The sequence below is a fragment of the Takifugu rubripes genome, chromosome 9, assembly GCF_901000725.2.
Source record: "Takifugu rubripes chromosome 9, fTakRub1.2, whole genome shotgun sequence".
NCBI lineage: Eukaryota > Metazoa > Chordata > Actinopteri > Tetraodontiformes > Tetraodontidae > Takifugu > Takifugu rubripes.
This window is the reverse complement of record NC_042293.1, coordinates 13,357,067-13,384,830: the sequence shown is the minus strand read 5'-3', so window position 1 is coordinate 13,384,830 and position 27,764 is coordinate 13,357,067. Positions and strand designations below refer to the sequence as shown.

At 48.2% G+C, this 27,764-nt stretch overlaps 1 protein-coding gene across 2 annotated transcripts; it reads right to left on the bottom strand.

Moving 5' to 3' along the window:
* Positions 1–26,810, bottom strand: tspan18b (tetraspanin 18b). Of its 2 annotated transcripts, XM_011607560.2 has the most exons (9): positions 26,511–26,804; positions 11,366–11,448; positions 4,318–4,413; positions 3,206–3,400; positions 3,050–3,124; positions 2,424–2,522; positions 2,019–2,195; positions 1,363–1,446; positions 1–1,042 (listed from the first exon to the last, which is right to left on the bottom strand). In XM_011607560.2, exons 2-9 carry the CDS (start codon positions 11,366–11,368, stop codon positions 995–997), a joined length of 777 nt encoding a protein of 258 aa, XP_011605862.2. In that variant the 5' UTR covers positions 11,369–11,448; positions 26,511–26,804; the 3' UTR covers positions 1–994. The 2 variants fall into 2 exon arrangements, with proteins under 2 accessions (XP_011605862.2, XP_029697750.1); XM_029841890.1 differs by lacking the exon at positions 3,050–3,124 and having other exon boundaries at positions 3,176–3,400; positions 26,511–26,810.
* Between the last annotated feature and the right edge of the window lie 954 nt (positions 26,811–27,764).

Genomic DNA, 27,764 nt, shown 5'->3' with positions numbered 1-27,764 from the left:
ACGTGAACTCCAAACGCATTTAATTACATTTGGCTGAATCAGTGGATGAAATATCCATATTTTCTTTCATTCAAATGTCAAGACTGTCGGAGATTATTGATTTATATGTTACATTTACAAGAAAAAAAACCCCCAAACAAAACAAACAAACAAAAAAAACCCCAGCAAGCAGGAGCCAGTGGCAGAAAATTTCACTTTCTATTCAGATGAATTCGCTAGTACTGAACATTGATTGATGTAACATCATTAACCCAACAAAAGAAGCAGAGGAACAACACAGGAAGTGTCATTTAAAATGCCATTTATGTCATCGACTTTTCCAGAATCTAATACAAATGCACAATCGTACGTTTCACCACCTAAAACCACTACTGCAATAAACACCATACAAAGAAACAGAGAGCTGACGTATAGAAGCAGGTCAGGGAGGATCACAGGCTCACAGAAAAGAGCATCCAGTATGTACACACACACACACACACGCACACACACACGCATCTTATATAATACAGCATCAAAGAATAGTGGCTTTAAAAAGACAATATGAGGGAGTGTGAGAGTAACAAGGTAACAGCCAAACTGTACATGAAACACTTCTTTTTTTTTTTCTTTTCTACAATTAAGCCAACTTTACTTAATATAAATATTCTTCATCCAAAAGTCAGTGCAGTGCCTTCTGTTCGGGCTTCACCTGGTCCTCGTTTTTTGTCCATTAACGGCCAGGCTCTGTCAGACCTGGTCCACGTCTCCTGTCTACACACAAATCTTTTTTTATATCAGTTTTGTCTCTGATCGTTCGCTCTGTCTACCTGTCGGCATGTCTGCATGTGTGTACCTCAAAGGTCCAGCTGTGAAGTACGGGAGTTTGCTTCTGTGTCACTAACCAATAGAAAAATGAGACTAACAAATTTACAAATGTCCATATTGTTCTTTATCTCCTGAAATCCCTTTTAATTCTTAAAAAAAAGAGAAGAAGTTGAGACGTGGAGCAGTCCTACTGGATTCCCCTGAAGAGACACATGGCGAAGACCATGGCGAAAAGCTGAGGAAAGGAAAAAATCCCAAACATTGTTAATGAGTTTTGGAAAAAAACAACAAAACAATGATTACTTCTAAAGTCCAGGATAATACATTGAGTAACCAAATAAATATTTGCTAAAAAAAGTAAAATAATAAAACGACTGAGTACAGCCGGTCTTCTTGTAGTACCGAATTTCACCACTTGGTGGGGGTGTTGCCATACAAACAGCGTTTCAGGTTGTCACGCTGAAATATCTTCAGCAAATTCACATTTATAACATTACATAGGCAAAGAAACCTGGAAACTGTTGATAAAAATGACAAAAATAGACCCATTCATACCTCAATGGTCAGAACCACAATCGCCAGCGCACCAGCAACATAGATGTATAGTTCAAAGTAGTCAACAACTGCAGAATAACAGCCCTGCGGAGGCACAAAGACACTGATGTTCAGCTGGGTAGCAGTACCAGGGCTATAAACTAGTAGAATTACAGAGACAATTAAAGCAACATCACAGTTTGTAATTGAGGGAGGCTCTGAACAAAGGCTCGGTTCACTCAGCAGGAAGAGCAGCCCCCAGCCTCAATGCCTTTTAATGAGGGCTCTTTGTGTGAGCTGAGAGCGACAGACACACAATGAGGACACCTTGCATTATTCTGCTGAGCTGAAAAACAACAGGTGGAGAAGGCAGTAAAAACCTCATCCAATCAGCAGTGTAATTATTTCTTTCCATGTGTTTCTGGATGCAGGCTCTCTCTTTCACATATTCACGTAATTGTATCCTCCTTTTTTTTTTGTGCACAAATACAAACACTAGCCTCCACATCCAGAGGACCTCCTGACACACAAAACATGGAAGAGCGCTAATCAGCTGTGGAGGAGTCAGCAATCCCCTGGCTGTCATCCCTCAACTGCCTCTGCTCTAATTAGGCCTGGAGGTGGGTTGGAAGGAGACAGGGAGGTGAGGAGATGTCGAGGAAGGAGCCAGAAGCTACCTTGTTATTGCGGAACATCATATTGCCCGTTAAACACTGCTCCTGGCTGATGGAGGCCAAGTCTCCGGCCTGACTGGCACGCTGGCAGCAGGCCTCTGGCACGGCGTGGACCGGGTTGATCCGCCTGAACAGGCTGTCCCTAAAGTCCTCCGGGCTGTTCACTCCGCAGCAGTCGAACTGACGGCAGGAGCGGAAAAGAGAAAAAAAACATTCATTATTACCAAGCGGCCATTGGTGCACTATCCCGTGGTCGGCTGCATTCACACACCAAGCATGAACATTGACCTAAATTTTGAATTTCAGATAATAACTTTTGAGTCTGCACGCCGCCCTTTTCCCATTGACAGAGGGTGATGCTAGAAACGAGCGGATAGAAGCTCTTTCCCATATGTGCCTGGACCTTACTGTCGTCATGATGGCGTTCCATGTGGAGGTGAAGACGTCAGTGTTGTTGTAGCCCTGATAATGTCTTTTCAGCTCCTTGGTGAAGTACTCTCTGGTCAGCTAAAATCAAACAGCACAAGTCAGCCACATTACAAATACTAAAACAAAAAAAGATGAGTGCTCAGAGCGAGGGGATGTTTTATTTAATGGGAAGCTGATGTTACACTTCAAAGGTGTTACAGGTTTGAGGCGTACTCGTGCATATGTGAAGACAACTTCACGAGGCCTTTTGAGAGAGCCGAGCGCCGTCTGATAAATGTCCTCGAGTGACTCGACTTGAAAACAAACTTTAAAGGAGCGAGAGAGTCAGTTAGGGATGAATTTGTCTGAGAACAGGAACAAACTTGGTGGCTTTGGTAGGAAGTGATCCTCCCGGAGCTGCACAGACGTGCTGCAGCTCAACGCTAAAGGGCTAAAGTGGCTAAAGTGGCTAGCACAGGACCTGGATAATTAATGAAACAGACGTTCACAAGCAATGCCAGCAAGAGCAATTTTACTCTGATTTAGACGGAGACGGATTTTTGTTTTGAAAGGAATCGCTCAGATGAGTTATCAAAGGCAATAAAAAAAAACGCGCGTCTTCTTACGTGCTCTCGGAAAATGAAGGCTAGGATGGCAGCAGCCAGCTCTGCTAGGAAGATGAGGAGGATGAGCATGAAGAACTGCAAAGAAGCGGACAAAAGGACAGAGGATCAGCATCAACTGAAACTCACTTTAAAAATGGATTCTGAGTTTGGACTCACGAAGAGAAGAAGACATTTGTTTTCACGAATGGCTCCGCAGCAGCCCAGGAAGCCCAGCAGGAACAGCATGCCTCCCATTCCCAGGATGACGTAGACGCCAGTGAACAGCAGGGGGTTGGCCGCTATGATTTCCCTGAATCCTGTGGGGTCCACCAGCACCCACACACCCACTCCCAACAGGAAGGAGCCCCCCAGCTGATGGAGAAGCAGGACAAAACAGCAGTCAGACAGAGCAGAAACTGGCTGCACATTAAAAGTTAATGAGAAATCAGAGAACTTCAGCTTCCCAAGAAAGTGCACAGACCCCCAATCGGGCAATGCATGATGGGAATTAATGTGGGTGCTTCCAGGGACAGCGCGGATGGTGCGAGAGTTGAAGGCAGATAAAAGGACTAATATTTCAGGAGCCATGTGCACGGAGTAGCAGAAGAGTGGAGCCTCCGTCCTCTCTTTGACTAAAGCTCTCTGAGGCCGCACTAGGGCGACTCATGTGATTAAGAAAAGAGGTAGCGGCAGGGCTCTAAGCCTTCCACACCTCAAAAAAGTGGCCATTTTGAGAGTTCGCTGGGCTGGAAAGACGGTGCTACTCGAGTGTGAAATGGCCGTGAAAACAACAAGCGGAAGGCGGCGTAAAGCGGCGCCGGTTATTGAGCCACGCTAACAGAAGAGCTCATTCCCCGCGCCGCGTTATTAACCCAGCCTCGAACAGTCCTGTGTGAGCGGAGTCTCTAAACGGTTTGGTTGCGCTTAATAAAGCAGGAAAAGAGATGAACCCTCTCACCCACAGACAGCCCCCCCCCCCACAGCCTTCAGAGGCTCAGACTAACAGGATTAACCTTGATAGTCCGATCAGGACTGATAAACTCAAGTGCCAGTCACCAAGTCCTGGTGGCAGTGGGGGCCTCAGATGTGTGACAGCGCACTAAAATCTAATCAAAGGAGAATTGGATAGTATCAAGATTGCCTCCATCTAATGAAATGCAAATGTGGCTCCATTTAGTCAGGCAGGCGGGGGGCCGCCCCAAACCCGTTTTAAATCAATTAGATCGACACCGACTTCAGAGAGAGCCGGGTGAAGTGTCATTGAGAGAGGGGGACAAAAGCATACTTACAAAGATGAGGAAATTGAAGACAAACATGAGGTACTTGATGCAGCTGAGGCAGTCCCCCTCCATGGTCGTCCCCCGCGCCGAAGCCTCCCCCTGCCCCTGCAGAGACAACGCAACCAAACTGGAATCACGCAAAGCACTTAAGAAACGCAGCCAAATGGCGAGAGGATTCACATGCTGCTGCAGCTTGGATGAGCATTCACATAAACCTGCCAAGAAAACACGGCTGCACGGAGACCTGCTCGGATTCTAATGAGTTCTGCCACTCAAACACAGCCCACACACACACACACACACACACACACACACACACGCACAGGCCTGCCACTTCATTTGGTTCAATTTCAGCAGGAAAATCCCTGCTTCAACCCCCCCGGCGAGCTGCACGGACCCGAGTTACTGCACAGCCGAGCCGCGTAATGTCAATCCAACATGACACAACTCATTTCATCTCAGCCTGACACACTCTGTCGTTTCAAAAAGCACTTTTTCCAGCCTGATGCTCGGGTCCTTTATCAGGCTTCCCGGGACTCCCGGTGCTGTCTATCTCCAAGAATTTCAGTCCTGACTGTGCATTAACAGATAGGTCCGTGGAGCTTCTCTGTCTTCCTAATGTAATGAGCGGCAGGAGCCCCGTGTCCCACCGGCCGGCCCTCCAGCCGACATAAATACACTTTCCTTGATTGCAGCTCATCCTAGAAGCACTCCCACTTAATGAAGAGGGCCTTCTTGGCTTTAGGAGACAGCACAGCCTCTGTGCCGTGACCCCCTGCTTCTATAGAGACTCCATATCTGTTGCACATCTACTGGAGCTTTTGTGCCGCCAGTGAAACAGACCCTGTCTCCGGAGGAGGGGGTGGGGGGGGGATATTCTACATATTCTGCAAATGGTGAAACGGAACCGATCCGAGGGGCAGATTTATTTGCAGACTCAGTCAAAGAGAAAAATTAATTACGGGGCATAAATGAAGCGGCACGCGCTGCTTTGTAGCCGCGATTATTCATTTGCGGTTCCACGGCGATGGCCAGGATTGAGTCTGGGTTACGAGGGGATTAATAAGAGATTTCTCTGTGGAATTGTAAATAGGTTTACACAACTGCAGCCAAACGCCATCACCGCTAATTGAAAACAAGTTGGGATTTTTTTTCTTTGCCTTCCTTCCTTTTTTTTTTTTTTTTTTTTTATCTCTGCAGCCCAGCCGTCAGATGTAATCTCACATTCCTCACGCTGGTTCCTATTTTCTCTCCCCGAATCCTGGCGCGCCAGTCAGGTGACTCCTCCGGGTCATCTCTCTGTGGTGATTGAAGCTCAGGTTTACCGGCGACGCTTCGATTCCCGTCTCTTTTTAGGGGGCTCTGCTGTCACTCAGGGCCGGTTCACTCTTTCCAGCCCTCCATACTGGAAAATCCACACTTTCCGGGAGAAAGAAAAAACCTGTGGTTCCTGTAAACTATCATCTTATATCATCTTGATCATCACTCAACTTGTAGCTGTAATTATGTTGTGACAAATGAGGACTAGTGCGTGGCTGGTTTGGGTCCCCCCCCCCCCCTCCTCACAGCAGACCCGCGACAATAAAACTGAACAATGCAGGCAGCCTTTGTGGGCTGTGAGAGCGAGTTAACACAGAATGAGAAATGTCCCCCCCCCACTCCGCCTGAGGGAATATTGTTTTTGCTCTCCAGGCTGAGGGATATGGATTCATGGCTAAACAGCTCCTCTAAATCATAATGATATGCTGAGGTATTGATCACCCCCCCCTCGCGGCATTCTGAGAGCAACCTCAATGCCTGGGATGAGTTTTAATTAACCCCTCTCCATCCTAAGCTCCACTGAAAGGCCTAATGAGGGCACAAGAGGTGTTGAGATTTGCATACATTACAAACTCTCACTTTAAGAAAGCAGAAAGGGCTTTTCTCATCCCTCCCGGCCGCCAGCGTGAGTCCGAGGGGGGGGGCAAACTGCATTTACTCAAGCGGATGATGGAGAAGCGGAATGAGGAGGGGGAGGAAATGGCTGGTTGGAAAAAGTCTCAGGGTGCAGCTCACATCTCATTCTCCAAACAAAATGTCTGATTTCTCCTCCAGCTTCACCCTCCTGCTCTTCGCTCCCATCTCTGGGTCAGACCGGCTGTCAGATCTGGAGCCAGGTCCCCCCCCCCACGCCCTTTCTTTTCATTAAAATGCATTGGCTACTTAAGAGCAGAGCGGCCTGTGTGAGCCGAGCGAGGCTCCAAATCAGAAACCTATGGCGCACATCAGCATGACATAAATCAAACTGCCAAAGAGACCCCGGAGAAAGTGCAGAGTAAACAAACTGATCCTTCCCACGACTCCCGGGAGATTGTGGGTCCTCATCGATCACGGCCCGGCTGTGAGGATCAGCCCTCTGAGATTTCCTACACATTATGGGGGGAGTCAATGCTGCTCGTACCCCAGGAGGTGGCTCTTTCTCAGGCGTGCGCATTCGCACAGCCACGAATGTCCGTTTATGCGCCGGTATAAAAAAATATAGATAATAAACAAACATGTCGGCCTCAGAAATACCAAGTGCTGCACCACAGCTACAGACTGCGTGTTTGTTGGGTGGAATCCCTGTATATTTGTGCTCGTACCGGCAGTCCAGGCGCATTGTTTGCTCTCTTCTAACCTGTAAATACCAGCTCCACGTCTGCAGGGGCTCCTGGAACTGACAACACAGAGTGAAAAACGGCGGCAGGATGTTTTCTCTGACTCAGCTGCGGAGCTCTGAGACGGCGGATGAATGAAAAAACCGATCCCGGATCAAGTTCACAGCATCAGCAGAAGCCAGAGCTCTAATGAGGGCAAAGCCGCCCCACCTAAATTTGTTTCTCCTCACCGGGATAAGGAATTCCTGCGCCCTTGCTGGAGCAGCTTTGACAGAACTTTCCTGGCCCGGCATCAACTCAGGACTTAAAAGTCTATTTGTCATTCTTTGCCTTCCTCTGTCTGTGTTTTATTTTTAGATAAACCAAAAAAAGAGGCTCCAGGTCAAGGCTGTTCAAACAATGACTCTTTTTAATTGGAGGTAAAAGCGAGGAGAGCGATCGTCTGGGTCCCCGAGTGCAGCATCCCGCGTATAAATAGTTCATCCTTGCTTGGTTCTCCTTGAAGTTGACACTTTCAACAGGATTAATGAAGTGAATCGTTACTCCCCGGCTCCACTGGCCACCGCCCAGTGAAGAGGACGCTGCGTCTGTTCCCCAGCAAGTGTGGCCCCCCCTCACCCCCCTCACCCCCCACCCCATGCCAGATAATAGCCACCTCATCTCGAGCCTGAGCCTGCATAGTAATTGTTAATATGGGGTCCCTGTTGAGATTAAAAAGGCTGGAGCTTGACCTCTTCAAATGGCATTAACCCTCTAAATGATCACCTGTAGTTGAACCCAGGGGATGGAGCAGGTGTGTTTCCCCATTTCTTGTGTCGTGTTGTCCCTCTATCTGCTGCGTGAATACATCCAAGGATGACATTAATGCCCATATTCTCGATAGGCCCAGCTTTATCTAATTAAACTCCATTCTTTGTGATTTTCTTTGCAACTTCCGAGCCACAGCAAACTAACACCTCAAAATTCAAATAAAGACAGGCTCTTCCGGCAATGAACAGACCTCCCCCGAGGCCCTCCATGTCTCTTAATGAAGCTCCAATTAGAGGAGAATGAGCCTTGGGCTGTGCTGTCATGCTGAGGAGCATTAAAGCGTGTTGAATGCTAAGCAGCCCTTGCAAACAGCACCCTGGCTTCGAGGGCACGCACTTGCAGACAAAAAGGAGCAACCACAGATAGGGAACAGGAAAAGCTCAAAGGCAACCGAGCTCAAAGCGGCTGGATTAGAAAGCTCAGGCAGAAGAAGAATTCTATTTTCTTTAACATTCAGGCAGCTCTTATTCACAGGATGTACATTTCACATACTTTTTATGTGTATCTGCAAAGATATTGATGATTACAGGCCAGTCTGCGTCACGCTGTGACCCAAAGCCTCTCTCGTTTGAGTCTGCAGGTGGCGCTCTTCCGACTCCTGCTGGAGGAGCGTTTGTGAGAATCCCCGAGGAGCGAGGTCCTCTGACCAGGCAGCTGACAGACTCCTGAACAACAGGCTGATTAAGTGGAGAGGAGTCCCAAAAGGAACAAATGTGCAGTCAAAAACAGAGCGACCATGTGTTGTCAACAGCACTGCAGGCGACATTCTGCACAGCCAAACTGGGCACACGTCCAGCTCCACCAACAGTTGCTCCCACTCCAACAGAGAAATCAATCCTCTGGCTCCTTAGATTAAAAAAAAATGGGAGGAGGAAGGGCGGGGACAGCTTCGTGGTCAGACAAATCTTTGGCAAATCTGTGTGTGCGTGTGTGTGTGTGTGAAACTAGAAGGGATTCTCACTTAATCGTGTCAGCACCTCCATCTAGCTGAGAATACAAACTGGCTGTGCAGGGCTGGATCAATACCAGGCTCAGGCACATAGTCAGTCATGCATTGATCTCTCGGAGTTCCACTTTTGAGTCCAGTGGTTCTGTGGCAGTGGGAGCCCGCGCTAGACGAGCACAACGAGCAAACCAACGCTTCCACAGCGCCTGTGAGGGCTCCGCTCAGGCGTTTCCCACGGGGCGCTCTGGAAGATGACACACTGCCAATGAGATTTCCCACAAAAATTAGCTGTAACTCTATTTAAAACCGAGTAATTACTGTGAGGAGAACGTTTGTATGCAATGATCTCCTTTCGCGGCAGGTCTTTCTACAAGTTCACACACTTGTAATCCAATCAAAATTCTCAGCATCTCCGGGTTGACCGGCAATCGACCCCAGAGACAATTCATCACTAGCAATATGCTCTCTGGACCCGGTTCCATATTCATTCCACATCAGATTTGTTGTCTTTGTGCTGCTTATGAAAAGAGTTTACATCACAGATGGCCTCGGAATAAAGCAGACAATGGAAGGTTTAAAGGAGGACACTGCATTTAGACTCAAGGGGCTGGAGACAAAAGAGCAATTTATAGCTCAAAACACACACAAACTCCCAGTAAAGGAGCTCTGACTTCTGCAGAACTTGGCAAACACGATAAATATGCAACAGGAAACAAACACAAATTCAGAATTGGGAATTTCTTTTGTGGAAAAATAGCATTTGAGCAGATGTTGGAGTCTTTCCAGCTCCGGTCGCCACAGCAACCTAGATCTGGGGTGAGAGTGGCCTTTGTCTGAAGAGCTGTGTTTGGCATCTCCACTTAGGGCTCGTTCCTGTTGGAAAAGGAAAGGGGGGGCAGAGCCAAGCACTTTTCACCAGGAGGTGGCTCGGCCACCCATTTGCCTGTCAGGTGAGCACTCACACCCAGACCACGGTTGGAATACAACCAGTTCCCGGAGGCTGCATCACCGATCCCTGTGTAGCACGCCCGTTCCTGAACTTCCCGGCTCCGTGATAGACTTTAATGAAACAGCGAAGCCTACTTTGAGGTACTGATGCAACCCAAAGAAGAAAACAAAGCCTTGAGGACAAAATCTGCACACTTGTGTTTTTGAGTGAGCCGCAGATGAAAGAGATACCCAGAAATATTAGATGCCCCATTGCAAATAACTTCACAGAAGCGTGTAATTTAACAGTCCACATGGGGAAAATGCCGCCTTTAATGAAGTTGTTTGTGCAGGAACTGGGGAAAAAGAAAGAACTTTAGAGGCATATTTATAGCTGGATAATAGTTTTAATTGAGTCATGTGATGTTAGCAGTTGAGAATATTTAGTCAACCATTGTTATCACGCTATAAACCCACAATTCTATATCAGGAAACTCCAACAGGCAACTACCGGGAGATACCTCTGCTCTAATAACACGGGAACTTCAGCCATTATTCAGCAGTGCAGCGTCGTGCATTTAGAACAATACACTTTCCACATGTGGGCTGTGTAGGCTGGACGGTGTCAGCTAACAGTCACAAATAACGCATCAGCGCAGCCATACAGCGTAGATCACCAGTTCACTTTGGTGAGGGACTTTCCAAGCCATCGGGAACTTTGACCCCTGAAAGCTGCAGCGCTGCACATTTCTGATTGGTCAACGATACTCAGGGTTTTAAATATAGTTCAAGTTTGTGCACTCACATGATCTCGGTGACCTGCACGTTTATAAAGGCCTACATTATAATGCTATGAGCAAAACACACAATAGCGCTTTATAAAATGAACGCTGCGGGGCATCTAAAATGCTGCGCCAAATTACGCTAGTTAAACCAATTGGAGACAATAAATCTCTATATGTACATGTGTCCATTTTATATGAATGAGGCAACATTATTCTAATAGTATTTTCAGTCAATAAGAGCAAAAACCCTAGAAGGCAACATATACGTCATCCCCATCTCAGAGCTATTATGGCAGAAATGGTGCAGAAATCCACCAAACTGGGGTTTCACACGCTAAAATAGCCAAAGTACCCGATGAAAGGGGATTATTGACATGGCAGAATTATGTGACACAACCGGCTGCTTTTTCTCATTTGAAGATAATAATCAGCATGAAATAAAATCGCTTGGAGGGACCAAATGGCAGATTTGTTCCCAAAATCACGCGTTATTAAAGTGAAAAGGACTAATCAGACATGTCATTTGCTAATATATAACAAGCACATGCACTGCTTTCCTGGTTATGTGCTACTACTGATTAGAGCTGATGTGTCTGGGTCTTAACGCCCCCTTAACCCCTGAATCCATACACGCCTGCTCCTCAGTCGTGTCTGGAATACTAATGTTAGAAATGCCAATGCAAATTAGACTTAACAAAGACCAGCGCCGGCGTGCTGTGATGGTTATAGGACAAAAGCGCTTGTGTGGACCAGCGCTCACCAGCACTGTGCCTCCTGTTGACGGCAACAATGGCTGTCAGCATCTTACCCAAAAGAAAACATCTGTCAGCAAACCCTTTCTGCCGTCCCGCTGGCTCATTAATGCGTCTGCTGGAGCCCAATCTGGATTCAGGTGCACAGATTCACAGGGGTTCATGTGCTAAAAATAAGAGTTAGTAAAGATGCTGTCGTACCATGTGGATCTGCTGGTGCCTCCTCTTTATTCAGGTGAAGCTGATGACCTCTTTCGGTTTCCCCCCCCTCCTGTTTTCATGGGCTGTTGGACAGAAAGGAAAAACACAGAGGTCAGGGCTGCAATAACGAGATAAAATCGACAGCGAGGCGACAGAGCAGAGAGAGAAAAGCGACACATTTGTCTTACGTCTAATTCATTCGAGCCGAAAAAGACGGCGACGGCTGGAAATAAGAAAATAAAATTCTAGGCCACTTAAAATGACAGAGTGTGCATTTATTATATATGAGGCTCCCGCTCCCAGCAGCGAGCTAATTTGAGAATTGCCAGCGTTTTATCTGTGAATTTTTCACTGCTCAGCTGGAAGGCATTAACGTGGATATTTTATATAAGTAAAGTCTTGAGCTGTGACCAGGGACGGTAACGTTCTAATATGCATCTTGGCACACTGTCTTGCTTAAACAGCCCTTATTAACAGGCCCAACACATTGCAGACTCCTTGTAACACTTTTGACACAACCTTCATGAGCATCTGAACTCATGCATTATTCAACAAAATACTACCTAACTTTCTTACACACACACACACACACACACACACACACACACACACACACACGGGGGCGCGCACCTTTAAATATTAACATATGATCCATCGGCAACCAAGCGTGTCTGAGGTCATTCAGCTTTTTGAGCGGTTTTTGCAGCTTTGACACGAGTGAAAGCAGCGACGCCACCACAATGGAAGCGAATTAAAGGGCCCGTATTCGGCTCGGCAGCGCGGTTCTGAATGACAATACTTTGGAGCCAGTTTCAAAGTACTGGCGCTGACAACCGCCGCACTGAAGGCAGCAGCGGGGCTGCCCACGGAGGCGTGAGCGACACACGGCTCTCGCCACTTTAGATGGTGAAATACGGGAGGAAATTCTCATCCTGACAGGGGCCCGGGAAGGAGAATGTCCCAGGAGTATTCTGGATGATGGAATCAGCCACATCGTTCCGCCGACACACCATATTGCCAGCAGGGATCAGATTCAACAGGATGCAAAGCCCATCTGACAGTGGCAGCAAAACACCTCCCCCGTACGCCGCACTGGGTCTTATTACATCAAGAAAAGGCAATCAGAGTGAGAGAAGAGGCTGACGGAGCCAGCGAGCGGCAAGCTGCTCTGGAATGATACACTCCAGTGAATCCAGACTCTAAAGAGACACTGGAGTCATCTACAAAATATACGCCCATGCAACGCAACGCTATCGTCCCTTTTCCACTTCCTCCCATCCTCTATATCAACAGCACATCGAAAAGTGGCCAGAATCTGTCCTGAAGCCTGTTGCGAAGGTAGCGTCTCCTCAAACCTGTGCTTAGAGAGCCATTAGCTGGGCGAGAGCGTCGGTGGAGAGGGTCGGCATTATTTTTGGTTTCCATGGAAACCTATTTATAGGAAAGTAGAGCACGCCTCAATGAATCAGTTATGTGGGGTTGTGGTGGTGGTGGGCGGGGGGGTAAAGATCAGCGCAGACGGCTGGGAAAGCACAACAATAGGGAGAACCCTCGAGGGAGAGCGTGAAGGCCACGGACGCCGCGGGTCCAGTAAAGTGGGGGAACAAGTCAACTCCTGAGAGAAGGCTTCATCTGCATCCGCTCAGTGGCTTCCCTTTTCAATAAATCTCCCTCCCCATTGACATTTAAGTTCACTGAAGGCAATTTAAACATCAATGCAGGCAGTAATTGATTAGAGTCTGCTGATATTTCAGGCTCTGACAATATTATTGCATCACCGACAGCGACGCCGAGGAAGGCGGCACCACATTAGGAGACAAGAGCTCTTCCATACACCGACTGGCTGTGGGGACAAAACGGAAACCACAGGAGGTAGAAAAGGATACGAAGAATGAAGAGGCCCTTAGAACTTCAATCAATTTTCATTGATGGAATTAGGGGCTTTCTAGAAGCGTTCTGGTCATCAATAAGCCGCTGAACCGCAGCAACTCCGATTATTGAGGGTATAAATTATCAATTTCATCACAATATCAAATTATCTACATCTCTGGGCCATAATGCCATATTTGCCAGTTCTAGAGAGTCTGCAATGAAACCATTCTAAATTTGATTTAAGGGAAGGCAATCGATATCAGATGACACATCTATGGACGCATTACAGTCAGCAACGTATCACTTAGAAATAAAAAAAATGATGACACGCTTTTGATACGTCTCTACACACATCTGCTGGCCTTCCTCCAGCATGTTATTGTGTGATGATACAGACTCACTTTTTCTGTTTGGCTCTATAGGTCACATCCTGTCAATACGTTGGGCATCCTTGACTGAAAGGTCAAAGGCCGATGAACAGCAGGCTGTTTAAGCACTACTTCCTCTGTGGACAGGAAGTGGGCAGGAAAACAAGGAAGGACATGACAGTTATTTCACCTGCATGTTGCTGAGCTGGCACTGACCCCGAAACAGCTCACAAACAATGAGCTCAGTTCCTTTGGTTTATCAGAGGTGTTAAATGACCTAAGAATGAGCTGTTGGGTGGATGCGTGTGAAGCTAGAAAATCAGTGATTTGAAGGAAATTCCTTCCATGAGCACAGCTTACAATTAATAAAGTGGTGTGTGTTCATTTCCACTTCTCACTGTCAACCAGCAGCAGGCTCTAAATCATCTATTTCCCTCTAAAATGTTACATGCGGTTGGCATGAGGAAGGGGGGGGGGGGGGGGGGGGGGGGGGGGGTGATATGGCTATGGGTCAATTATTTTTAGTGTCTTAATTTTGTAATGTCGCAGCTCCTTAACGTTAAGAGGTGACATTCGGGGCCATTTGCTCATCAAACCCTGAGACACCAAATAAAAGGAAACCCTGCAGGTCTGCAGTCGCCCCTCCCTGGTGATCTCCAATCAAATCCTGAGGCCATCGTACATACATCATGCGATAACACACCAATGAGTCAGAAGGCGATTGCCAAAAGTCGTACATCTTGTGAACCCCCGCAGTAATGGGGCAACACTGAGGCTGAATTATTGCCTTTTCCCATCTGGATTTATTGATCTAACAGTGTGTGAGTCAACCACCAGAGATAAAGATAAACCACCCCAATAGAGAAACGATCTCCACTATGATCTGGGGGCATCGCTCAATTAATCACCCCCCCCCCCACTAGCTCAACACCGTCCACCCTTTACGGCATCACCGGTGCGGTTGCGCCTCAACTGCGGGGCAGGAGTACACACTCTCGGGGCAGGAGCACACACTCTCGGGGCAGGAGCACACACTCTCGGGGCAGGAGCACACACTCTCGGGGCAGGAGCACACACTCTCGGGGCAGGAGTACACACTCTCGCTCATCTGGAGGATAGAAATAATCCAGCTTGGAATGCAGATTCAACTCATTATGCAGCGATTCACTTTGGGCTGAATGGGAAGCTGATAAAAACGGGAGCCGTGGAATCGGGCTGGGAAGGTGCAGCTTTGATGGTGATGAGAGCTGACACCATGTCCACCTCTTTGGCAAATTAGAAGCAAACACTAGCCAGGTATTTTCTCTATGAACCAGGTTGTTCCTGTCGTTTACCTCAAAGACCCCCCCCCCCCCCAGTCAGAGGTGCTTCACTTTTTCGGAATCTTTACCAAGTGATACCCTGATAAAGGACGTCGAACAACTTCATATTTGTTGTATTTTGTGCCGATCTTGCCATCTCGCACAACACAAAACTTTCACCCTACTTCCCAAGGCCACGAGGCTAAACCCCAACTCTCAGAGGAACCAGAGGACTGGGGGGGGGGGGGGGCACCATAACACCACTTTGAAGTGGAGCAATTAAAGAGGAAAGACCTGTCGAATTGGGATGATGGGCCTAATGTTGAAAGAGGGGGAGGATCAGTAAGAGGGACAGGGAAGGCTGTGCATACTGAGAGCTTTGGGCCCCCACGGGACACAATTAAGAGCAAGGCTTTCTTAGTGCGGGTTACAAAAACACAGCCAGGATCCCAGCGCAGCCCTCCGAGCCAAGGTAAGAGTTCAACACGGCATGTGCGGAAGGAGCGTGTGGCTGTTTGTTCCACGACACCTCCCACCCACGGGCGCCGGCAGCTGACAAGCGGCCACATGCTAACCATTTCCACCCGTCAGGCCCTAAAACCCCGTCGAGTTTACAGAGTTTGCAGCTCAACTCTAACCTTAAAGTAGCGAGTAATTAAGAGAAAGTTCCAGAACACAAACAGGAAGTGCTTCCTCTTCTATATTCCCCCAGGTAAAAGATTGTAAACGCACAACAAAAAGGGATAGATCAAAGCAATCAAAGCAAGAATGGGTAAATGGCTTCGCTGAGGACGTTATGGCGGGGCTAGAACCCATTTATCCATCCTGTCTCCAATGTTGTGCTACTCTTCTGTTTTTGGGCAAAATGGGTCACTGAACGCTGGCTCAAAAGCCCAAGGTCAGGACTTTAAACCGCTCGATCCAATCGCATCATCAGCCTTCGTGCTTTCAGGATTAATCACCTGAAAATCCGTCAATTCATATTGTGCAGGTCGATTCACTGGTGTGAAACAAGCTATGAGCAACGTGCACACGAAGGAGGGAGACCGTCTGCACACTTGTGCACTGTTGTGTGAATCTGTGGATCCTGGAATACATCATGTGATGAGGTATTTGTAGAAATATGCGGCCTCTTAAACACATGTTGCGAGCAGACATGTGGTAACCATTTCTGGGTGCAGGGCTGCAGATTCGGCGTATTTCCTGATATCGGATTTTCACGCAGGATCGACATCAACAACAACGTGGTTGGCGCACAAACACAACGCCACTACCTGGCGTGGCCGATGCGTCTGCTGCAACCTGCCAAAGGCTGAGGAGCAGAAAGCACAATTGGAAGCAGATTGTTCACCTGATGACAGCACAGCCGCACTTCCTAATTAAAACCAGTGTGGGGCAGCCCAGTTTGAACTGGGGGGGAAACGTCTCTTAGCTATATGAAGCCGACGTTTCTTCTCTTAATGTGAATTCACAGCTAGCAAAGACAATTCTATGCTGGCTGAATTGTGAGGCGCAAATAAAAGTGGAGGAGGTCTGTAACCGATTTACTCTCAGAAGAATTCAATATTTAATTTGGCATATTTGAGGCAGACAAATGTGATGAAAAGTTGTGCTCACGGAGGCTCGATGGAAGCACTTTCCTGACTTTCTTTGTGTACCAGAGTAAATAAATGGTCCACGTGGCTTCGGCACAAACACAAACAGGCAGGGAGGGAAAATGGAGGAACAGCTACGGGTTAGCACCCAGGATACGGCTCCATTTTGTTTCTTTTTATTTCACAACTCGAGCTATTTCAAAAGAACTGCTCTGAACTTGTTGCTCAATGCAGACAGAAGCTTTCCAGATGGCAGATTCTGATAAGCATCGTGGTTTAAAAAGTGCACGTACGCACGAGCCAGGAAGCTTTGCCCCAATATTAGTACAACTGCAGCTCAGAGGTCTTAAATGGGCTGAAATGGAAATTAGCTTGCTACAGCTCAAGAATGCGAATAACAAAGTAGCTGCAAACAGAGTCCGTGTGTTTGTGGCTTTGAAAAGGGGGCTGCACGGGGGCAGCGGGGCACACGTCCTACTGGGTTACGAGACCCAGAAGCTCTGCATCTGGATCATTTCCTCAGCCCAGAGGGGCTCCTCGCTGCGACCTTCCTCGTAAAGCTTGCCAATATGTTAAAAAAAAAAAAGAAAGATCCCACTAAACGCCTGCCTCTGTGCTAGCCTGGATGTGCTAGCTGTAGCTCCTGGATGTAAAATGCTGAGAAAAACATCAGAGAGAACGTGAGAAGTGAAAGCGGCTCCTGGTTTCGTCTCTCACACACTGACACTAATGGCCAAAAAAGCATAAAAATGGGTTCCTGCACAAGGAGGAAGGGAATGTTGTTATTCCTGACCTGGAGAAGAAGAGTGATGGTTGGAGGATTTCTGGAGCTGCAGAAATGACTTTAGGCTGAAGAGCTCTGCACCTTCCGTAAGCCTCGAGATACAATCCCTCTCACGTAGTTTCAAATTTAGCTTGTTAATACATGAGAGATTTCTTCCAAGTATTAGAAGATCTAATGGAGAAAGAAAAGGACTTTTGTTTTTCTCCCTGCTAAAGGCTTAAGGAATTGCGAGTGGAGAGATGTCAGAATATCAAGAGAAATCATGCCTTGCTCAACACAAGAGGCACTCTGAGAAGGGAGATTTAATCTCTTGAGTTCAGAGCGTAACCCAGTTGTAAACACTCAGCAACAGCTGTGAGAGCACTCACTCAACTCTGGCGAATGGAAAATAATGCATAAAACACAAAACAATGGAAGGAACTCATCAAAAACAGACACTCGGGGGTCAAAGCGTAGCCGTTACAAGCTGTGAGCGCCGCGGTTGCTAAATTTACCTGGCTAAGCACTCTCACTCCTGCCCAGGCTGCTCGCTCGCCATGCCTGGGTTGTGGGAAAGACAGTTCATGCAATTACATCCCATTAGTTTACGGGAGACAGAGGATAGATAGCAGGAGGATGGAGCCCAAGCTGCCTGGAGGAGGTCCAAGATTAGGTCCCCAAAGAAACAAGTCAATAGGTTTACACCACAAAACATGATGGATCTGAGACGATGGCACAGGCCTGAACAAAAGGAACCTTCAGTGATCTGCGTAAAACGGACGCCATTGTCGAGAGAGACGTTCCTATTTGATGGACCGGATCAACGAGTACGCTCGATTCTGGGGAACCGATGACGACCCTCATACTGACGTGGAATTAACTGGGGGAAGTGATGAAACTGGAAGAAACACATCCAAGTGAGCAGCGCAGCATCAGCCGGGAAGGCAAATTTCCAACTGTTCACCGGGACCCAACAGTTATAAATAAACAGGCCATTTATTGCTCTTGACTACTGGGACAGGACCACACGAGTGGCCGCAGCTGGGATATTTATAGTGTAAACCATTAAAGTTCCTCTGCATATTTGCACATTAGCAAAACTTGAGCTCAAAATGGAGGAGAAAGGGAATAAAAAACGAATATCTTGCTTTCTGCCTACATGGCCTGAGTGGACGTGAAAAGTGCGACTGAGTTTGCTAATTACCTGTGAAGGTAACATAGCCAGACGTAGCTGGGTGTTGCAAGATGTTAAAATAATCTAAAAATAAAGCGAGAATATGACCCCACGCGGCGCAGAGCTCATTAATTTTCATGACTGCACACACTTGCAGAGACCAGCTAGCAACTGGTGGGCAGCTGCTGAAGGCAGGAAAAGTTTACAGAGGTGCTATTTATGCTAATGAGCCTTGGATTTAAAGCAGCAAAATTTGGATTGCATCGTCTTTTTTTATTTAGATTTGCTGTCAGACAAGTCTAATTCTTTGGAAGCACAACTGACTTTTTATTGGCCAAAAGGAACAGAAAAACTTTACAGACTAGAAGGATCAGCCAAATATTTGAAGAGGGTGTTTTGAAAGTGTCCACAATGGGCTGGAGAGGAAAATGGAACAGTTAGCTCTTGAGGTGGCAAACGTCAGATAAACATACCCAGAGATGTTTGGAGATGCATAAAATGGTTGACATCTGTTATTATTTACATTAAAAAAAATGGCACATCTAGTTTCAAACTGCCTGCAGAGATAAGCGAGAGCAGTTTTGGTAATTACTCACCACATTCGCTCTTTGTGGATGGTTTAAATATGGCGAGAGGGAATGAGATCACATCCGGTTGCCGAGCCAAGTTTTTTTTTTCCTTTTGTTATTTGCTTTCTTCCCTGATCCAGACAAGAAGATAGATAGCCTTCTTGTAACCGTATGTGCAGTTAATAAGAAAGAGATGTGTACAGATCCGCCACCACCAAGAACTAGCCTGCACAAATAACTGCATTTTAGCAGAAATATTAGCCAACATGCAGCCCAACATGCTAATCTGGGTGAGTAAAGTGCCAGTTAAATCTGGAGAAGGGCTAGCATTTCCTGTTGATGACCAGCATCTGAGGTAAACTAAAGAAGTTAGGCTTTTTTTTCTTCTTTTTTTCTTGGTTTAATCCCAGTTGGTCGTGTGACCAATTAATGACCATGTTGGAGCCGAGCCGAGCCAACAGGTCTTAGCAGTATGGCGTAAAGAGCAAACGCTCACATCCAGGGGCTTTCAGAGACACTCATTAAACTACTTTGGCTTCTCTGCTAGTGTTGAGGAATTTCACATGGGGCCCGCCTCCAGCCAAGTGTTATCAGAAACATGATCTGGGCCCGTTCCTCCAGGGCGAAGACACTTGGAGAAAAGCCTCAGTCGTCCGTTTTCGCCTCAAAACACTTCGAAGGTCCGAGCGTCGCGCCCTGGTGGTCCAGATTAGGTGGGAGGGCTCTACTCCTGCCCTGACGTGGAGCAGGCGGCAAATCAATGGGAACCCCTCCGAGATCGCCTGAGAAATCTCCGAGCATCCGCGCCAGTTTCTTTGCGACGCTCGAATCAATAAACACCACAGCCAAATTTAATCCCACGTCCCGGAGAACCCGGCTGTGCCGGCGCTATCTCTGAACACGTGAATGTCGGGAGTTAAACACATTTCATGGAAATATCAACATCCTCAAATACGCTGGAGATGGTTAAGCGCCAACGAGCAAAAGCAGTAAATGCCACTTTAAAAATAGCTTCAAAGAAGAGATAAATGATCAAAGCAAGGATTAAAGAAGGGATCGTGCGCCACGGTGTGCGCGTGTTTACCCTAATAACTATTAGCGAATCTTTTTTAAAGTGGGGATCCAGCTCTTTTCTCCTGCAGAGAACCGCAGCTTCTTAAGCATTCCTTGTTAAATTCGATCCACTGGCATTAGAAAAGGCAGCATTCCCTCCGCGGTGCGGTCGGCCCGTGGCCTAACGCGCCAGCATCCACCGACTGTTTGCCCAAAGGACGGGGGGGGGGCCGCGTCGTGGCGCAGTGACCCGCGAATGCCGTCTCGCGGAGCAGGCTTTTAAAGTGGCGGCGGGCTAAAAATTTCATAAAGCCCCATCAAAAATTCATGGGGCGGCGAGGTGCTCGTCTTTCCCGGTTAATTGTTTTCCCCTCGGAGGAGAACAAATAGCTGCCGACAAGATGTACATTTGATCTTCTGTTAACGGGAAAGGGCAATTATTCAGTCGGACATGAAGAGGCTGCATAGACGAGCCAATTCATCACTGTAAAAAGTGCTGTGGGGGGAAGAAAGGATGGGGGGGGGGGCAAGTGAGTCTCAGCGTTTTCACACAAATCACTTCGGATTGCTGGAGGACGCCGGGATGACCCAAATAGATTTTAGCGACAGACAGTCGGCAAACATTTGTGCTGCTTTCCGCCACATTCTCCAACGTTGGGGGCAATAAAGAGAATGACCGTTAAACTACGGGACATAATGGCACACCTGTGGCACACCTGTGGCACGCCTGTGGCACGCCTTCACGCTCAGGGTCTCAGGTGGTGAAACCTCAGGTGAGATAACGCTGTTACGGCAGGAGAGGCTCTGAGGGCAGCCAGGCAGGACATTTCCACTTCCTGCTCTTTAACAAGCTAAAGTGAAACCCAAACGTCTCTGAGACCTGTGATCCCAGCAGGCTGCTGCCATTAACCTGACACCGCCCCCCCCCCCCCAAGTTTCAGCAGATTGAAGTTAAAACCCTCTGTGGACTTCTGTAAATCAAACGCTTTATCTGTCCCCCTTAATGCCGCCGCGGCCAAGCCGGAGCCCGTATGTCTGATGGAACCGTGGCGAGTCTGGCCCTGTGGGAGGGGCCGTAACATTGTTATTAGGTAGCAGCTGCAGGCAGCGGCGGCGCAGACAAGGTGTGTGGGCCTCAAACGTGGTCAGCTGAACGTTAAGAGAAAAGCTGCGGCTTTCTAAAAACGAGTTAGCCTCATGTTGGCCAGATATTTCAACGCAAATGCACATAATCGGACCGCAGGAAGGGAGGAGAATTGCATTAGTTCCGTCATCTCCTCCAGTTTACAATATTCATGTTTCCCAAACAAAGAAAATCTCCGATGAGCCGAGGTTTGCCAGCTCCGCGCCTTCAGAAGGTGTATGCAAAACATTTAGCCTACATTCAGGCAGATCTGAGGCCCGTATACATAAAATATATGACAGCCTCGTTTTCAGTTGTTGCCAGCAGCAATAACGTTGCGGTCTGTGAGTGTGTGTGTGTGTGGGAGAGCTTCACACACATTCCTCTTTGCTTATTCGAGCTATCTACAACCGTCACTGCCTGGAACGGCAGAGTGCTGGGATGTAACCTCAAATCACGCTTAAAATAAACCTTTTGGCGGTAACCAACAGGCGTGTTGGTGACGCACGCGGCGTCTTGGAGAACGGGCTAATGAGCTAACATTAAGCCCCCATACGTGGCGTGCATTTAATTTGGGGAGCGTGACGCTGAACTAATTATCTGGGTCATCATTAATGGCCTCTGGTTGAGCACGACGCTACATCCTGACTATAAACGACTAAATCTACGTGTGGCGGGAGCCAGCCTGTGTTTCCAGGCAACAATTACTACATTATAATGAGCATCCCATCAACGGTGATTAAACATAAACGGGATATTTAAGTTTGAGCAGAGCCGATAAAAACGCCGAGACCAAAATGCAATAAAAACGGGCCGCAAACAAAGAGAATAAGGTCGTCCCTGTTACGAAATCCTCTCCCGCTCCAAAGACCTGGGAGGAAAGAGCGTGAGCTTTCAAGGATGGGAATCTGGGACTGACGCGAGGAGGGGTGGAGCCCAGCAGGGCCCAGGCAGCTTGCGGCCGGAGCAACAGACACAGAAAAAGGCCAGAAGCTGGAGGAGAGTCCCGTTTCATCAGGAAAATGCCTGAGTCAGGAGACGGGAGAACCATTAGGTCCAGTGAGTCACGGGGAGAGGCTGTGAAAACAGATCTGGGCTCGCAGTCTCAAATAATAAATGAACGGAACAATGAAGGGTTATGATGAACCCAACACCATGGCAGAACCAGACCTGCCCGGGCTCAGAACGCACACTGTTTTTAACAAAAGTGGAAGAATAACTCATCCGAATATTAAGCCGTTGCTAATTTGCGAGCGACTCTGGTGGCTCCTGCAGCCTCGGACTGGAAGACAGTCACACATCCATGAAATGAGCTCTTCCTGCCGGGCGCTTCTTGATTGACACTCAACTTCCAGCTGCCCAGTTCGACACCACCGAGCCCAAAGTGTGACGAGGCCACGCTGCCAAAGACTGACAAAAAAAAAAAGGGAAAAAAAGGAGAGACGACGCCTCCGTTGGACGGACACACTCAGCCAGGTCGGCGTTTCGGCCGACATCAGTCAGTGGATCAGAGCTGCGCTTCAATCCCTCTAAATCCTGGCAGGTAATCTCCACACGTTAGCTCGGTGTCACAGCTATCAGTGCCAGACTCCCCGGCCAGTCTAAGCCTCTCTCTAAGCTTTGCCTGCATTTAGGGAGGATGAGAAGGGGGAGGCGGGGGGGGGGGGGAGAGGTGATGGAGAAACCTTCCGGCAAAGGCAGTGGGATTTACCGATCGTCTCCTGACCGTCGGGGGCCTCACAGGGGGCCTTAAATGGGCACCTGCGTGACACGCTTTATTAGTTCTCCAAAACGTTACTCAGATGGGAAAGATGGCTTTGGGGGGGGGGGGGGTTGTTGAAGAACCCGAGACGCAGCCGAGTGTGCCGGCCCCAGTTAAGCAGCTACCGATTGATGTGGAAGGCCGGCTATCTGCTGAGCACGGCTTTGTCCAAGACGTACCTTTTACCTCATTACCTACTCAGCGATGCCATTACTGAAGGAAATGGGGCACAAGCGAGATAAGCACAAAGAATTCTTGGGTCGAGCACACACAGCCGGCCTGCTTCCTCCTGATAAAAAGGAAGCGTCAGCTGAGAGAGGCCCCCCAGCTTCCTGCTCTCAGTGGACTCTGGGGCTGCCGGCCGCCCCCGACATGACTCCATTTACTTCCTGGTGAGTCCAGAGACAGGCAGGGGACACAGACACGTGGCTATTAGTGAACCAACTGGTCATCATCTAGTTATGTGTTGGTAAAGGAAGCTGGATCAGGAATCAGAGATTCTCTGTTGTCGACACCCATTTTTAATATCTTTTCAATGTGCAACATAAATGACTTGAAACCAAATATTCAAACGCTATATCCAACTGTATATTCACACATGCATAGTTTCGAGGCCCCTGGGGGTCCAAATATAGCATTTGTAGACAGAAGCCTGTGTCCATTTTCTCCCGACACTTTACAGGAGAGACAACATGTTAAAAACACATTTATTATGTAACTCCTGCTGAATGCTGGTAGCATCCATAGGGACTAATCACCATGGCAACCTCCAACACAACCACAAAGAATATAACAGCAAGCTGCATAATGCATGCGCTACAGGCCTAGTTTTTGCTCTCGTTCGTTGTTTTGTACTGTAATTTAAATTCCGGAATGCTGCCGATGCTACACACCGATCACGTGATCTGTATTGTGGAATCTGTGGTGATCTGGGAGCAAGAAGATCAGATTCCTTCACCTGCAGCCGTATCTTGGCTGAGTAAATGGTCAAGCCGAGAATTTAGGCGAAATTTAAACAACGCTGTGCCAAGTGAGAGCCAGATCTGCTTCTCAGCGTGGAAAGAGCAGCGTTGGCGCCAATTATTAATTAGCCAGAATAATTCCAGCTCTGGTTTCAGCAGGAAGTAAACGTCCTTCTCACCCAAGGGCCAGACGGGGACTCGATGACAGCAGCATTCTGCTGATCTGACCTCCGGTTAAGAGCGCCTTCAGCGTCCCACCACAAAAACACAGCGGACGTGTTTAATCACAAAGTGCTGATGAAAAATACACCTCTGTGGGAGCAAATTATTTCTGTCAGTTGATCAGCAAATTTCATTTTCTCGTGTCTCTGGACAACAAAGACGCTGAACCCATTACTGGCCCGGTCCCCTGAATGGCGAACATTAAATGAAGGATCCTCTGGCAGCCGGAAAAAAAAGCAATTTTCTCATTCAGCCAATAGATACTCCATTTAGTTCCAGGCTCTCTGCGGTCGGCTGTCGTTGTAGTGGGCTTGATAGGGAGAAAAGCAAGTTCAGACTGATGCCCCTGCCTCCTCTCCCCTCTGCCTCCCTGATCTGGACCCATCGATATGGATACAGATGTGCTCTACGGGCTGAAATAGGGAGGCGATGGGGGAGGACCGGGGAGATGAGACAAGAAGGGTCGGGAGGACGGAAGAATAATGGATAAACTAATACAGAATGAGAGCGATGGAGGAGGTGGAAGGAGAATGTGGTCAGGCAGAGTCAGCCATCAGATGCAGGCAGAAGAAGCAGCAGGCAGGTCTGCAGGCACATCAGGCAGCCTGGGCGGCTGAAAGTGTGAGCGGGGGAGGCAGAAATCGGAGGTGTTCAACCATGTGGAGCCACAGATTTAGTAATTTCAAGACTTTAATGAGCAGCGCTCCGCCAGGCCGGGCGGCTTCAACTCAGTCACCCTGTTCCTCCCAGCAGGAGCTGCGATGCACCACAATCCTCACATTTCAGGCCCTGCCAAGGACTGAGTGGCTGGCTGGCACACACACACACACACACACACACACACAGGCTCTCTATCTCCTTCTCATTGGTCGTTGCTGCTCCTTTCATGGCAGACTCTGAATGTGTGATTAAGAGAGCAACACATTATCAGAGGCACTATTAAAATGAGAGCACTGATCACCATTAGCAAGTCTCACACCAGGTGTTCCGTGTCTGGAGGCGGAATTAAACACCATCTCGGAGGAGACTGGAGCGTATTCAAACGCTCGGTCTCCTAATTGCGCTGCTTCGCATTGTTGCAGCTAATCTTTATTCCCTGTGTAAGTTGAACCGCGGCCATTGTTTGCATTTGAACTCTGTCCTGCAGACCTCGCCGTCTGAGCAGCCACTATCTCCCAACGCTCGTGTGAATCGGGCTGCGGAGATAACGGCTCGGAGCGGAGTTTAGTCATCCGTGTTGGCAGCTTCTCCACACGGCCGTTTCTTTCTGGTTTTCGCGGACGGCAAATGTTCACCCATGACAGGAACAAACACGCCTCTGTTTCCAGCTCGTATGCCTCCACGCCGTTGGTTTTTTTCCTGCTGGGGAGGGTGAGGAGGAGGAGAAAATTCGACCAATATTTAGAAAACAGAGCGGCGCAGTCACCCAGCTCGTTAATCCCATCAGGATAATTTGTCAGGATTTGTCGGAACTGCTCAGATTTATCGTTACTTTCTCGGGCTCTCTGACACTCTGTCGGCCTCGGGGAGACGAACAGCTGAGCAGCTGGTTATGAGTTTGACTGGAGGCAAAACATCCCCGCATCCGACACTCACCTGGACACGGGCGCGTGTTAATGGGTCCCATGGAGACCGTCTCCCTGCAGGGCGTGAAATGATTAGAACCGGATTTCCAGCTGTTAACTGGAACCAAACAAACTTTGTGCGGGCTGAAACTTTTCCTTCTGAAGGCACCCGTGTGTGAAAACAGTATTAACAGTACTGCAACTGTTTCGGGGGCTATTGGATGTGTGTTTTGTCCAGTGGGATCAGACAGAGTGGGAGGGATGAGGAGGTTTGGGATGATGCAGAAGTGGAATTAATGCAAACTGGCAGTGAACACAAGCCCTACAGCCAAGGTGGCACCACCATCCTCTGACCCCACGCAGACAGCCTCCTCCCCGGGTCAGAGCTGCACCCCCGTGGGAAGGATGCCAGGTTGGTGACTGACGTGAATTTTCCCTGATGTCGAAGTTCTCACAGCCCCACTGTCTGCAGACGGCGCAACGAGGCAGATTCCCAGATTTTTCCAGGGCAGATTTGAGCGTTAAGGGGGATTTATCAGCATTGGGTTTTACGCAGCATGACTCCATAAAGCATTTTACTCTTTTAGGCTGCAGGGTTGGTTATTCTCCTCATCTGGAGACTAATTTTAACTTTAGTAAACAACGCGAGCTGAAAACACGCACTGCGCACTACAGCGACCACGAGAGAAGCCAAAAACTAACACGGCTGCCACAAAAACCTGCGAGATGTTTGAAACAACATATCAACAGCGCCTTCATTTAGCCCACGGCATCTAAGTTTTGCACACTATTACAAAGCAGGGATGCGTTTCTTACCTCAAAGCGCAGATCGCTGCCGGGACCTTTGGCTCAGACCCGCCGATTCCACGCGAAGATGGAACCAAACTGGCGACTTGAGAAACCTGCGACCGGGTTCCAAATGTTCAAATGCACCCCTGGAAACTGTCAGTCAGCTCGCGTCGTCAGCGGAAGGCGACCTCGGCACCGTCCAGCTCATAAGATCCACCGGAGACCAGCGCTCCCAGTTTAGACAAGCCTGTTGTGCTGGGAACACTGGCGTGATAACAGTTTTCTGGAGTGGCTGGGAGCGGGGCGCTTCATCCAGCAGCCTGCTTCGCTCCGGTGGGCGGAGACAGCGCTGCCAACGTCCCCGCCTCCGGTCTCCATTGTCACTCGCGTGTTTGTTCGGAGCGGTTTAAACAAACCGGGTGAGAGGAAATTCGACTTTTCACCCTTTGATTCAACAGAAACTATTATCCTAAACAGCCAGTACTGGTCTGTTGAGAAATATAAATAATATCCCATGAAATATTCAATAATCAGAATCAATTATTCCAAGACGTTGGGGTGTTTCAACTCTCTGGAAAGTCTTTGTCAGTTATCAGAGCAAATATTGATTTTTTTTTTTTTTTTGCTCACATCACTCTGGTTTATAGCGGATATAAAGTCAACTGGACGTGCTGGCGAAGAATTCAAGCTTATTTTTAGTTTTTCCTTTGGAATTCCGAGGCCACACACAGACTTTCATCATATCTGCAACGGTGTGAGGAAAACGTGAGGAATCTGCTTCTTAGACTTTTACTGTCTTGCTGGAAAAAGAGAGAAAAAAGTTACAGTTTCCTAAGATATGACCTCACTGCTCTGTGGCGGAGTCAAAAATAGACACGTTTGCTTTTTTACTGTACTTCTGGAGGGGAAAGGCCCACGGAGCCGCAGGGGCCCTCCGGCCTTCCGGTCGCCTCTGCTTCTGATTAGAGCGACAGATAAAGCGACACCTCTCAGACGGTCAGCTGATAGTCGCCGCTTGACTCTCGTTAATTATTCGCGGCCTTCTGGCAGCCAAGAGAACAAGAGGAGTGCTTTTGTTTCAGGTCTGGAGGTGCTGGGAGGGGGGCAGCTGAAGCGTATTTACCCCTCCCTGCTCCTCGTGTCACAAAATCTTCCACAGATGGAGGGCGAGATAAGCGTTCCTGAGGCTGGTCGCTCCCTGCCTTCTCCTCAGAGGTCGTGACACTGACATTCCCGCCGGCATACGTGATACCTCCAACCCCCCATTGTGTTTTCTCCTCA

Coding starts and splice junctions, on each gene's coding strand:
- tspan18b (XM_011607560.2), bottom strand. Junction 3,401..4,317: donor TCTTCAATTTCCTCATCTTT/GTAAGTATGCTT, acceptor CTTCTCCATCAG/CTGGGGGGCTCCTTCCTGTT. Junction 1,043..1,362: donor TTGTGGTTCTGACCATTGAG/GTATGAATGGGT, acceptor TCCTTTCCTCAG/CTTTTCGCCATGGTCTTCGC.